Source organism: Rana temporaria, chromosome 4, assembly GCF_905171775.1.
Source record: "Rana temporaria chromosome 4, aRanTem1.1, whole genome shotgun sequence".
NCBI lineage: Eukaryota > Metazoa > Chordata > Amphibia > Anura > Ranidae > Rana > Rana temporaria.
Window position 1 is genome coordinate 389,819,047 of NC_053492.1, and position 14,037 is coordinate 389,833,083.

The window sequence follows — 14,037 nt, forward strand, 5'->3', positions numbered from 1 at the left end:
GTGTATGTTTATACTCACCTTACCTGTGCTGCATTGCCGCTCCTTCCTCATCTGCAGCCAGTGTGAATACCCATTGGGCCTAGGTATGGGGGGAGCAAATGACCTATGCAGCATTAACACATGGCCATGAGAAGTGGGAGGGGGGGGGGGGTGATGTCACTGCTTTCCAGGGTTGCTGACACAGCAAATTTTAGCACCAGCTATGGATAATTAAGGTGAGGGAGTGCAGGTAATGTAAATAGAAAAGGGCCAGGGGGTCCCATTTGCAGAGACACTGTCACTTTGCCCTACGTGGTAACAGCATCTCTGTAAAAAATGCAATAGTGATAGCACTGCTGCAGGTCCATTGTATACACTTCCCGTCAGCTTCAATTACTGCCCCAGGTGCTGGTTAGGGTAGGGTGACCAGACATCCCTGGTTTCCGGGGACAGTCCCCAGATTGAGGACACTGTCCCCAGACCAAGTCTGTCCCCGGATTGGATTTGAACAGGGGCTGGGGCAATTTCAAAGACAGTCAGTGCAGAATAAAAAATTCTGGCATGGCTGCTGGGTGGTCATAATACAGTACACTAAAAAAGGAAAGGCAGCATTGTAACCCTCTTATAGGAAGGGCTGGGGGTAATTTTGAATAACCATTTTACAAATCAAACAGAAGTCTAAATAGAAAGAGCAAACACAGAGAGCAATAAAAAAAAAAGACAATACAGGATAAATCTTTTTTATTTTAATATTTAGGTTTCGTTATATTGGAAAGTTTGTGTAATGACCAGTTTTCCATCAAATGTGGTTGGTTGTTTAAGATGACAGGTTAATGGTGGCTATACATGTTTTTATTTTATTATGCGATCGACGTGTGATTCCATTAAAACAATCAAGTCTGCTTCCCGTTCTATGGCTTTCTACCTACCTCTGAAGATTTTTTTGCCCTTCTGAATCCTTGTGGAATGTTATAATGTTACAAAACCTACGTTTTCTCATTGTACCAGTAATTGTAATCCTCTTAAAGCGGAGGTTCACCCCTACAATATACCTTTTTCCCTTAGATGTATGCTCGTTTTGTCTAGGGGAATCGGCTAGTTGTTTTAAAATATGAGCAGTACTTACGGTTTACGAGATGCATCCTCTCCGTCGCTTCCGGGTATGGGCTGCGGGAATGGGCGTTCCTATTTTGATTGACAGTCTTCCGAGAGGCTTTTGACGGTCGCATCCATCGCGTCACGATTTTCCGAAAGAAGCTGAACGTCGGTGCGCAGGCGCAGTATAGAGCCGCACCGACGTTCGGCTTCTTTCGGCTACTAGTGACGCGATGGATGCGACCGTCGGAAGCCTCTCGGAAGACTGTCAATCAAGAAGGAACGCCCGCTCCCGAAGACCCATACCCGGAAGCCGACGGAGAAGATGCATCTCGAAAACGGGTAAGTACGGATCATATTTTAAAACAACTAGCCGATTCCCCTAGACAAAACGAGCAGGAATCTAAGGGGAAAAGGTCACAAAATTAATAAATGGGTGAACTCCCGCTTTAATAATTTTTTTTGTATTGTTTCAACTTCAATAAAAACTGATTATAAAAAAAAAATCAAGTTTGTGATCAATAGAAAAGCCATAACTTCCCTTCCGCTCGTTGTAAGCTGTATCAGATTGATTGTATGCTTTCAATACAATCATCTTTAGATTTATCCATACTATATAAAACGAGGACAAACCTAAACCCAATTTGTATCTGTACCATACTAGATGTACCTTATAGGGTCTAATACGGGGGTCTCAAACTGGCGCCCTCCAGTTGTTGCAAAACTACAAGTTCCATGAGGCATTGCAAGACTGACAGTTACAAGCCTGACTCCAACAGGCAGAAGAAAGGTGGGACTTGTAGTTTCGCAACAGCTGGTGGGCCACCAGTTTGAGACTCCTGGTCTAATAAATTCAAAAACGATTGAAATGTTAAAATATACAAATCTTAATCTTAAAAAAAGGTGAAGACAAAACTGGTTAAAATCAGTTACAGTTTAGTTGTCCAGGGTGATGTTATCCTGGCTGAAGAATCCGGAAAAGTTGCCTACGTGTTTCGCGGGCTGACTCGCTTCATCAGGGCCTCAGATTTTAACACAAATTATTTTCCTCTTTCTTACACATTCTGTCATGGTGCATACAACAGGCTTCATCATAATCTAGTCGGTAGACTCAATAAATAATTATTGAAAGAAATAAAAATTAGGTGTAATATTGTTATGCCGCGTACACACGATCGGATTTTCCGATGAAAAAAGTCAGATGGACTTGTTTCATTGGAAATTCCGATCGTGTGTGGGCCCCATCGGCCATTTTCCCATCGGAGTAAAAAAATAGAACATGTTTTAAAGTCTTCCGATGGAAAAAAATCCAATGGGAAATTCCGATCGTCTGTGTGGAATTCCATCGGAGAAAAATCCACGCATTCTCAGAATCAATCAACGATAGGTCGGCACAGTGGTGTAGTGAGAAGCACTCTCGCCTAGCAGTAAAAAGGGTCGCTGGTTCGAATCCCGACCATGACACTACCTGCCTGGAGTTTGCATGTTCTCCCTGTGCCTGTGTGGGTTTCCTCCTGGTACTCCGGTTTCCTCACACATTTCAAAGACTTGCTGGTAGGTTAATTGGCTTCCGTCTAAAATTGGCCCTAGTATATGAATGTGAGTTAGGGGACCTTATATTGTAAGCTCCTTGAGGGTAGGGACCGATCTGAATGTACAATGTATATGTAAAGCGCTGCGTAAATTGACGGCGCTATATAAGTAGGGTAGTAGGCGGGATTAGTACGGGAGAGACGGGAGTGAGTGTGGCGGTGGTCGGTGAGGTACGGAGAGAGAGAGGACGGTGAATGTCTTGTACATGAATAGTGTGACAGAGGTGACAGTGGCAGCAAGTAGACTCGGGGTCGGCAGACGCAGTGTGGCGGTTTGGAGGAGGATCTTTAGGACACCAAAGTCAGCAGCTGAGTTTATCAAGGCCCTGGCTAGGGTTTTTAGCCATAAGTTGATTACAATTTTTCTTCTGGTAAGCCTTCATTTTATGAGGTGATCTGGTGATGGTGTTTTAATTCAGTCACAACCAATTCACTTGCATGTGCTGTTTTGTCATACTTCACTATATGATTCTTATTTTTTGGATACACACAACTTGCCGCTGATCCTCCTGGAGGGTTCCTTTATCCATCTGCATCTGGTGTTGACTACATAAAGGCCCGGGCTGGGGTTTACAGCCGCAAGCGAGTTATGCTTGCCATCTGGTAAGCCTCCATCTTCTTAAGGTGTATATGTGGTGGTGGTTATTTAGGGCCAGATTCACAAAAAGGATACGACGGCGTATCTGCTGATACGCCGTCGTATCCCTGTTTCTATCTATGCGACCGATTCATAGAATCAGTTACGCATAGATATCCCTAAGATCCGACAGGTGTAATAGTTTTACACTGTCGGATCTTAGGATGCAGTACCGCGGCCGCCGCTGGGGGGATTTTGCGTCATAAACCAGCGTCGGGTATGCAAATTAGCAGTTACGGCGATCCACAAATTTTTTTTCCGTCGTTAGGTCGCCGCTAGGGTGGCCACATTTCCAAACTGCCATTCAGGGACACCCCCCCCCCCCTCCTTTACAAAAATGTGCCAATTTTAACGTTTTTCGGGAGCAGTGATTCTAATTATGCTTAAAGTGCAACAATAAAAATGAAGAATTCCTCTAAATATAGTGCCTGGGGGGGTCCTCCTAGTCTGCCTGTAAAGTGGGGCATGTGTACCATGTATAGAACATGCTGCAGCAAAAATGAAATTTCTTAAGAAAACAAAAAAAGAGTCAAATCACATTTAAATTGACTCACGGTTGCACTTGCTTGCACCTAGCTATTGAAAAAAAGAAAAAGCAAACAAAACCCAGTAAACCCCCCCCCCAGTCCATACCAGCACTCATGAGCTCTACCCCCCCCCCCCACCCCAAAGCATCACGTCCCCATCTTACCCTGGCTGGTGGTTGTGGTGGCATGCAGGCAGGGAGGGTATCAGAATCTGGAAGCCCCCAAAGGACTAGGGGAGGGGGACCCCACGCTGTGTTTTTTTTTAACTGGCAGTTTTATTTTTTATTTAGCTGTCAGCGGGAAAGACCATTGACCGCTGAAGACTGAGTTGCTAGGGTACGCCGGCTTCCCAGCCCCGCTCTCTCATCGGGTGGCTGTGTCAGGTTCATTCCGGGACACTGTACTGTCCTGGAATGAAGGTGCCCGGGACCCGGGACAGAACTTCAAAATGTGGGACTGTCCCGGGCAATCCGGGACACGTGGTCACCCTATTTGCCGCAAGTGTTAGTTTGCCGTTGCAAAGATAGGGCACCTTTTACAAAGTGTAAAATTAGTACACCATGTAAAAGTATACCCGTCTTTCCCGCATCGCTTTCAAATTTTTTTTTAATTTTTTTTTTCCCCGGCGCAAGTCTTTTTTACCCGTCGCGATTCACAAAACGTCGGCGCGTCGTAACTTCGCGCAAAGCACGTCGGGAAATTTGCGACGGGAGCATGCGCAGTACGTCCGGCGCGGGGGCGCGCCTAATTTAAATGGGACTTGCCCCATTCGATTGGGCACGCCTTGCGCCGGACGGGTTTAGGATACACCGCCGCAAATTTCCAGGTAAGTGCTTTGTGGATCGGGCACTAACTTGGAAAAATTCCGGCGGTGTAACTTAAACCAGTTACGTTACGCTGCGCCCGGGCTATGTGAATCTGGCCCTTAGTCTTTAATATATACTGGACTTCCTAGCATCAGGATTGCTTTCAACATTTATTACGCAAGATTTGGTTTTTCGTCATTTGCATAATTAACATCAAGTTGTTTTTGGCCCACATTTGCCATTTGAACTTTGTTTCACAATTTGTTTTACATTTGAACTTTGTTTCACATATTTTGGACACTATCTTTAGCAGCCTTTGTAGTAAGGGCTACTTTATTCACTTATGGTCCCTGAAATTTCACTGTGCTAGTTTAGTTTGGTATTATTTCACAGCGCAACTTCATTTCTTTCTTGGCGCTATATAAGTACCTAAAAAATAATAATAATAACACATGCTCGGAAGCATTGAACTTCATTTTTCTCAGCTCATCGTAGTGTTTTACGTCACTGCGTTTTGGACGGTCAGAATTTAGTCTAACAGTGTGTATGCAAGACAGCTTGAACGGAATTCCAATGAAAAAATCCATCGGATACTCCGATCGTGTGTACACGGCATTAGACAACATTGTTGGAATATCTGATGATGATTTTTTTATGTTCTTTATGGGATGGTACCTTCTGTAGGGTCATAATTGTCTCCCACACATCACCTGCATTTCTTTACCCTAAGGCCCCATACACACGAGAGGATTTATCCGCAGATACGGTCCAGCGGACCGTTTCCACGGATAAATCCTCTCAAAGATATCCGCTGATTTCGATGGGATGGAGTGTACACACCATCGCATTGAAATCCGCGCGGAAATCCTCTGCCGATGACGTGTCGCGCCGTCGCCGCGATTATGACGCGGCGACGGGCGCGACGCTGTCATATAAGGAATTCCACGCATGCGTCAAATCATTACGACGCGTGCGGGGAATCCCTTTGGACGAATGGATCCGGTAAGTCTGTACAGACGAGCGGATCCATCCGTTGGAATGGATTCCAGCAGATGGATTTGTTGTGCAGCACAACAAATATTCGATCTGCTGGAATCCATCCCAGAGGAGATTTCTCCGCGGAAACAGATCCGCTGGCGTGTACACACCATAGGATCTATCCGCAGAAACCCATTTGCTGGGATTTATCTGCGGATGGATTCTATCGTGTGTACGGGGCCTAATTTGTATCTGGTTAGGAAGGAAGGCCTTTGTACTTTCAGCCCTGGTTCACACTGGGTACGATTTGGAACGATTTGAGATGCGATTTGACATGTAAAATCGCATCTCAAATCGGCGGCAATTGTCGGCAATGGCACTGTCCTAATCAGTGCGACGCCGCATCTGCGATTTCAAAAAGTAGTTCCTGTACTACTTTTTGCGATTTCAGGCCGCGATTTACATTAAATTGCGGCCAAAATCGCGGCAAATCGCGGCCGCGAAATCGTGGTAAAATCGCGCATTTTACCACGATTTTTAATTCTCAGCAGTGTGAACCTAGGCTCAATCAAACTGAGTTGATCACAAGGGTGAAAACGTATTGATCGTTTAGCACTGAGATGCTTTGTTCACAAATATGATCATCATCAGATTATGAGATTACATAGTGGAAACAGAGATGTGATCAATCATTTAGGATCGATCGAACAGGCTGTCAACTGTGGTTGATTTTTTACTTTCAGAAGAGATCGAACTCAAATAAATCAATCGATCATTTATCAAGGCTTGTATGACCACCATTATGCATGTTGTAAAGTTGTGGACTTTATTTTAGTGGAAGCCGTGTCAATCTTCCCAACAAAACAGAGCAAACTAATACAATAGAAATACATGAGTGTTTCCTCCGCATGTCATCAACTGACATTCTTAGAAAATCACTTGTTACAAGATACACATTTTTTCTATTTTGAATTTAATTTTTATATATAGTCTCTCCATAATAATCATTGCTAGATAATGGATGCAAAATCTCTTTCCCAGATTAATTTAGGGACTTGAACCAGACTTCATTGTGTCGTTTAAAAAATGTAAGGGGGTCATTATAGGCTGCTGCCATTCCAAACTGGTTATCAAAGGCTAGACCAAGGGCGGTCAGCTCTTCGGTGAGGGCCTTGGAGTGTTTTTCATAGTCAGAATTTACAGCGTATCCCGAAAAAGACCTGTTAAAACAGAACACCAAACATTTCAAATTAGACATATGATGAGCTAAACAACAAATATAACAAAAAGGTTAAATTAATACATTTTATGCAAAGGATTCAATAGTCAAAACTAGTTCTAAAGAGCTGTTGCCCATAGCAGACAGTCGGTACTAAAGATATCTGCTTGCTATAGCTGGCCAAAAAGTGATAGAATTTCATTGGTCAGCTTAAAGGTGAACCAAAAAATACTGGCCCAGATTCAAGAAGCACTTGCGCCCGCGCAACCATAGGTTGCGCGGCGCAAGTGCTTACTTGCTCCGGTGTAACGAGTGCTCCTGATTCAGGAACCTCGTTACACCGAATGCAGCCTAGGATCTGACAGACATAAGCCTCCTTATGCCTTCACATCCCAGGCTGCATTCTTGCGTTGGCCGCTAGGGGGCGCGGCCATTGTGATCAGCGTATAGTATGCAAATTGCATACTACCACCGATTCACAAAAGTTGCGCGGGCCCTGCGCACGCAAGGTACGGAGTTTCCGTACGGCGACTTTAGCGCAAGGTTGCTCCTGCTATAGCAGGGGCAACCTATGCTAAAGTATAGCTGTGCTTCCCGCTCGTGAAATTTGAATTTCACGTTGTTTACGTAAGTGATTCGTGAATGGCGCTGGACGCCATTCACGTTCACTTAGAAGTAAATGACGTCCTTGCGACGTCATTTGCCGCAATGCACGTCGGGAAAGTTTCCCGACGGAGCATGCGCTGTTCGCTCGGCGCGGGAGCGCGCCTAATTTAAATGATTCCCGCCCCCGGCGGGATCATTTACATTAGGCAGCCTTACGCCCGGCTGTTTAGCATATCGCCCGCGCAATTTACGGAGCTACTGCTCCGTGAATCGCTGGGCAAATCGAAATATTTGCGTGGGCGCAGAGAAAAATCTTTGCTCTTTGCCCACGCAAATATTGCTCCATTCTACCTGAATCTGGGCCACTGAATTCCTTTATTCACGCTTTGCAGCACAAATGGAAAAATCTACAGTGACAGTTTATGTATTCTGACAGCCGGCACCAGTGGCTGTCAGAATACCCAAATCTCATTAAATGCAGTCACTGCTTGGTGAACAATTTTCTACCAGGCTCTTTTGATTCTTCAACCAAAGGATTCCAGGCAGGAGAGTGCCATTAGGGCCACCCACATAGTAAATGTAATCAGTGTATGGCGAGCAGGGCCGCTATCAGGGGGGTACAGGCATTACACCCGTAAGGGGCCGATGGTCCCCCAGGGGCCCTGATGGCCCTCCTCCCGTTTTTTTTTTTTTTTTAATTCATTTTTTTTTTTTTTTTGCATTACACCTGTAAAGCCTCGTACACACGATAGGTTAACCAGAGGACAACCGTCTGAAGGACCGTTGTCATAGGTTAACCGATGAAGCTGACTGATGGTCCGTCACGCTTAATAACCGATCGTGTCAGAACGCGGTGACGTAAAACACAAAGACGTGCTGAAAAAAACGAAGTTCAATGCTTCCAAGCATGCGTCGACTTGATTCTGAGCATGCGTGGATTTTTAACCGATGGTTGTGCCTACTAACGATCGGTTTTGACCTATCGGTTAGGAATCCATAGGTTAAATTTAAAGCAAGATGTTTTTTTTTAGCCTATGGTTAAATAACCTATGGGGCCCACACACGATCGGTTTTGACCGTTGTCCTCTGGTTAACCTATCGTGTGTACGAGGCATTAGGGGGCCAATGGTGCCCAGGGCCCCTTACAGGCCCAGATTGCCCCCCTCCCATTTTTTTTTTGTGCATTACACCTGTAAGAGGCCCAATGGTCCCCATGGGCCCGGATGGCACCCCTCCCGTTTATTTTTATTTTTTTATGTTTAATTTTTTATTTTATTTTTGCATTACACCTGTTAGGGGCCCGATGGTCCCCAGAGCCCCTTACAGGCACGGCTGGCCCCACTCCCATTTTTTTTTTTTTTATTTATGTATTTTTTGCATTACACCTGTAAGGGGCCCAATGGTCCCCAGGGCCCCTTAGGCCTCGTACACACGACCGGATCTATCCGCTGGGATTGATCCGCAGATCAGTTCCAGCGGACAAATCCGGTCGTCTGTACGGCCTATCGGATATTTATCCGTGGAGATTCGTCCGGCCGATCGATTTCAAGCGGATAGAAATTTCTTAGCATGCTAAGAAATGTATCCGCTTGAATTGTGTCCAGCGGATTGATCCGGTCGTCTGTACAGACTCACCGGATCAATCCGTCTGCTCCCCTCCCTCGCATGCGTCGTAATGATTCGACGCATGCGCAGAAGTACTTACCTTTCAGCGTCGCGCACGTCGCCGCGCCATCGTCGCGGCGACGGCGCGACACGTCACAGCTGATGTATTCCGCGCGGATTTTGATCCGATGGTGTGTACAAGCCATCGGATCAAAATCCGGAGGAGGAATCTCCGCTCCGGCGGACCGTTTCCAGCGGAGATCCCCTCGTCTGTACGAGGCCTTACAGGCCCGGCCAGCCCCCCATCAGGAGAGAAGAGATTACACTTATTTTTTCTTCGTCAGCATCCCCCCCCCGGTTCTCTGCTCCAGGGGGGGCACTGCCTAAAGCTGTGCAAACAACATTTGTGATGGCTGCCCCGGCAAGTTTATGATGAACAGTTTCAGTCTATAATAAGGCTTACCTATAGTTACTGTAAATATCTCCTAAACGTGTGCCGATTAGGACATGTTTACTGTACATGCAGCCAGTGACATCACTGGCGCATGCGCCTGTAGGAACGGCCACCTGTGCCATTCCTTCAGAGCCCTGTGCTATGACCGGCGGCTCCCATGTGCAAGCATGGGAGTGATGTCATTGCGGATCTGGCCAGTCACAGAGCCGGTGTCCATGAACCCGGAAGCAAGACAGGTGAAGATGGCAGCTGTCTCCAGCAATGACATTGCATCGCTGGCTTCCTTTTCAGGTAAGTCTCACATAATTTGCTAGTATGCTGCTGTGCATACCTCCACATTATGGCTTTGTCTTGCAGGTAAGAAAAAAAAACGTGCATCGGTTTACAACTGCTTGAAACTGGCCATAGATGGATCGAAAATCAGATGGTTCAGCAGCAGTTAGCTTTGAGCCCCCATTCAAACCGGTGTGACTTGTCATGTGATTTGACAGGTGCAAATCTCATTAAAAGTCACACCCTATTGTCAGCAATGGAACTGTTCAAATCAGTGTGACACCGAATATGCAAGGTCGCACCAATTTGATACAAAAGTTCCTGCACTTTTTTTTTTGCGATTTCGGGTGTCACTTGCATTGACATCTGTACATGAAGCCGCACAGATATCAGCCAAGTCGTACCTCGACGGGTTATGCTGGGTGGTTATAATGTTATGGCTGATCCGGGTATGTAGGACATTGCAAGGCTCAGAAAAAAGAAAAAAAATGCAGCTGCCAAATCTATGAGTTGGTAGTCTGCAATTTAAATATTTTTTTTTTGGGGGGGGGGGGGGGTTAATACCGCTTTAAGTCTGCACTACCAGTCAACCTTTATCATAGAAAGGGTGATGAAAGAGTTTGTATGAGCTTGTGTACATTTCAGAGTTCATAGAGAACATTCACAGTAGATGTGAGCTGTAGGTGGGGGGCACATGATACTTTGTAACAGCAGTCAAAGGTTGCAATCACTGTTTACAATTGAGCAAGGTTTGGAAAACACTGATAACAAGGCATATTTATAAAGCGGGGAATCTGGCATTCAGCAAACATTCTCTTCAGGTGAATCTTCCAGGTACACGTGTTTTAAATGGCAGTGATTGACTCTCTGTCAGAGAATATTCACTGAAAGTTAAATCCACTGCTTTATAAATAGACTCCAATTCATTAGACTAGATTCCAATACATTATTTCTGCAGTACTAAGGGCCAGGGCTGCAGTTAGAAATCATAGGGCCCCGTACAGCCTAACTGACAGGCCCCCCTAAAAAACAACCAAAACAATATTTTTGCCAGAAATACACAAAAATCTTTATTAGCGGACACAAATACAACTAAACTTACAAACTTGCTAGGGAACAGGAGGGTACAGTACGTGGGGGGCGGCAGGATGGCACAGTACCGGGGGGCAGGAGGGTACAGTACAGGGGGGGCAGGAGGGCACAGTACAGCAGTTAGGATGGTACAGTACAGGGGAGTCAGAAGGGTACAGTACAGAAGGAGGGGGGCATGAGGGCACAGTAAAACACTTAGAAGGCTACAATACAGGAGGGCACAGTAGAAGGACAGGAAAGTACAGAACGGGGGGGCAGGAGGACATTGTATGGGGGGGGCAGAAAGGTACAGTATGGGGGGTTGGGAGAGCACAGTACAGTGGTTAGGGGTGTACCGTGCAGGGGGGAGGGTACAGTACAGCAGTTAGGATGGTACAGTACAGGGGAGTCAGAAGGGTACAGTACAGAAGGAGGGGGGCATGAGGGCACAGTAAAACAGTTGGAAGGCTACAATACAGGGGGGCACAGTAGAAGGAGGACAGGAAAGTACAGTACAGGGGGGCACAGTAGGAGGGTGTCAGGAAGTCACAGTATGGGGGGGGGGGAGAAGGGAACAGTATAGGGGGGGGCAGGAAGGTACTGTATGGGGGGTTGGGAGAGCACAGTACAGTGGTTAGGGGTGTACAGTACAGAGAGAGCAGGGGTCACAGTACAGGGGGAGGGTAGGTAGACATAGCAGGAGGGTACAGTACAGGAGTTAGGAGTGTACAGTACAGGGGGGGCACAGTAGGAGGGTGACAGCAAGACACAGTATGGAGGGGCAGGAGGGCACAGTATGGGGGGGAAGGGAGGTACAGTATGGGGAGGTTAGGAGAGCACAGTACAGTGATTAGGAGGGTACAGAGCAGGGGTAAGATAGGGGGACATAGTACAGGGGGCATGAGGGTACAGTACAGAGAGGCATGAAGGTATAGTATGCAGAGGAAGGAGGGTACAGTATGGGGGGTTAGGAGGGCACAGTACAGTGATTAGTAGAGTACAGTAAAGGGGGAGCAGGAGGGCACAGTACAGTGGGAGGGTGAGTGGACGCAGTACAGTGGGTGGAAGGGTATAGTATTGGGGCAGTAATGTATTATACAGATATAGTCTCCTCAAGCAGAGCTGCGCAGGGAAGCTGATGTCACAGATCCTACCTATTTCTGGCAGGCTGTCACTGGGCTAAATCTACAACTGGAATAACATCCCCCCTCTACCTTCCCCTCCAGAGTTTCTGGCTCTCTTCCGGCACTTTGCAGGGGTTAAGGAAGAACCCTAAGGTGGAGCATCTTACTACTGCTGCTGTTTGTGTGGGCGGGATGTGTACTGCACCAATCACATGGGATGAATGGGAGAGGGTCAGCAGGGATTGGTGCAGTACACATCCCACCCACACAAGCAGCAGCATCAGTAAGATGCTCCACCTTGGGGTTCTTCCTTAACCCCTGAAAAAAATGGGGGGGGTGAGAACCATGGGGTAGGGGAGAAGGGGGTGGAGTGGGGGGAGGGTATGAGATGAGGGATAGATAGAGAAGAACTGGAGTGAAACTGGGTGATCCTGGTCTGTATGGGTAATACTGCCAGCTGGAAAGGAATAGAAATAGTATAATAAAAGCAAATGGGCTAGCTGGCTGGGAGGGGGAGAGGGAGTGATCTCCATTGACTAGTAAAGGGACAGTTTGGGGAGTGTACAGGGTGCTTCCAGAGAAGAAGAGGGGGGAGAGAGTGAGGGAAAGTGAACTGGAGGCATAGGTGTGCCCAGCCAATTGCAATAGGGTGTGCACTGCAACGTTCAAATGAACGCCACCTGCTATCACAGGAAGGAGGTTCTGGTGGTGGGAGCATATTGTGTTACTTTTTAAATATGTGTTAATAAAGTTGAACCTAGCCTTTATTATATTGGGGGCACCTATACTAGCCACTGGCACCCCCAACCACCCATCTGGTGCCGTCCCTGGATAATGCTAATGAACGTAGGGTGATTAGGGCGTGCCCAGGCACATCCGGCGCACCCTGTGTGCACGCCTATGACTGGAGGGACTAATTATTGAGAAAGTATTAGGAAGAGAATTCCAGGTGGCTAGGGAGAAAAAGGTTGTAAACTATCAGAGCTGCTGAAAGTATGGATGCAACCAGCGGCACCGACACTGAGGGACTGGAAGAGGGAGGTGAATGCTATTCTTTCATACAGGAGAATGATTTATACGCATAGAAGGAGACCACAAAAATTTTCCAATGTATGGGACAGGTGGCTGGAAGATGGAGAAACGTGTACTGTCTGAGAGTAAAGGTGCAGACCCTCGGTGAGAGCCAGAGGGGGATTAAAAGGGTGGGGGTCACGTGGGACCTAATGGGTGGTACTGTCGATCAAAATGTTTCGGTTTATGTTATACATGGTCGGGGACGTGCTTATTTCGGTTTATTTATGCCAGGGGGTACACCTGCGGAAGGGAATGTAGTCGCTATGAATACAAGTAACTGTTTTTCCCATTGACTATATGGGGAATGTTGACCCATTGTTACAAATGTTTGTACACCTTTTTTCTACATTTTAATAAACTTGGATTTATTTGGAAAAAAAAAACTATCAGAGCTGCTAGAAGGGAGCAGGACAGGATAGTGACTGAGTCAGGTAGAGAGATACCGGGGAGGAAGTTGGACATCTGAGAGACAGATAACAGAACTGACATGTAGCAAAAGAGCCAGCCAAAGCGAGGGGAACCGTTGCCAGAAAACTGCGGGGAGAAAACCTCAAGTGCCCCCATGCACCTAGGACCCTTGGGCAACAGTTCTACAATGTGCCTGTGCGTTAAGACAGCCCTAGTTACCAGCCCCTTTCCCCGCTCTCAGTGTCGCGACACATCCCTCTGATTTCCAGGAGAGGGGGTGGGCATTGAAGGTACCCATGGGGAGTCATATGTAGCCCAGACAGGGAGGTGGATCGGTGCCGTGTGGCAATTACAGAACAATGCCCTGTGTGTCTTTCCATCCAACAGCTGAAAGCCGACAAGAGGGAGAGGGAGAAAAACTGGCTTTCAGCTGTTGGATGGAGAGACACACGGGGCGTTGTTTCTGTAATTGCCACACATCACCGATCCACCTCCCTGTCTGGGCCCCATGTGTGCTCGGGCCCACTACAGAAGGACCGGTGGTCCCACCTTTCAGCAGCCCTGCAAAAGATGCATTTATTAAAATTAA

At 46.8% G+C, this 14,037-nt stretch overlaps 1 protein-coding gene across 1 annotated transcript in view; it reads right to left on the bottom strand.

The window, feature by feature from the left end:
- Positions 1-6,414: 6,414 nt before the first annotated feature.
- Positions 6,415-14,037, bottom strand: part of LOC120937695 (heme-binding protein 2-like) — a 36,463-nt gene continuing 28,840 nt past the window's right edge. The window contains exon 4 of the mRNA XM_040351113.1: positions 6,415-6,834. Within this exon, the coding sequence (XP_040207047.1) occupies positions 6,657-6,834 (178 nt within the window). The 3' untranslated portion in view covers positions 6,415-6,656. The remainder of the gene's footprint in view (positions 6,835-14,037) is intronic.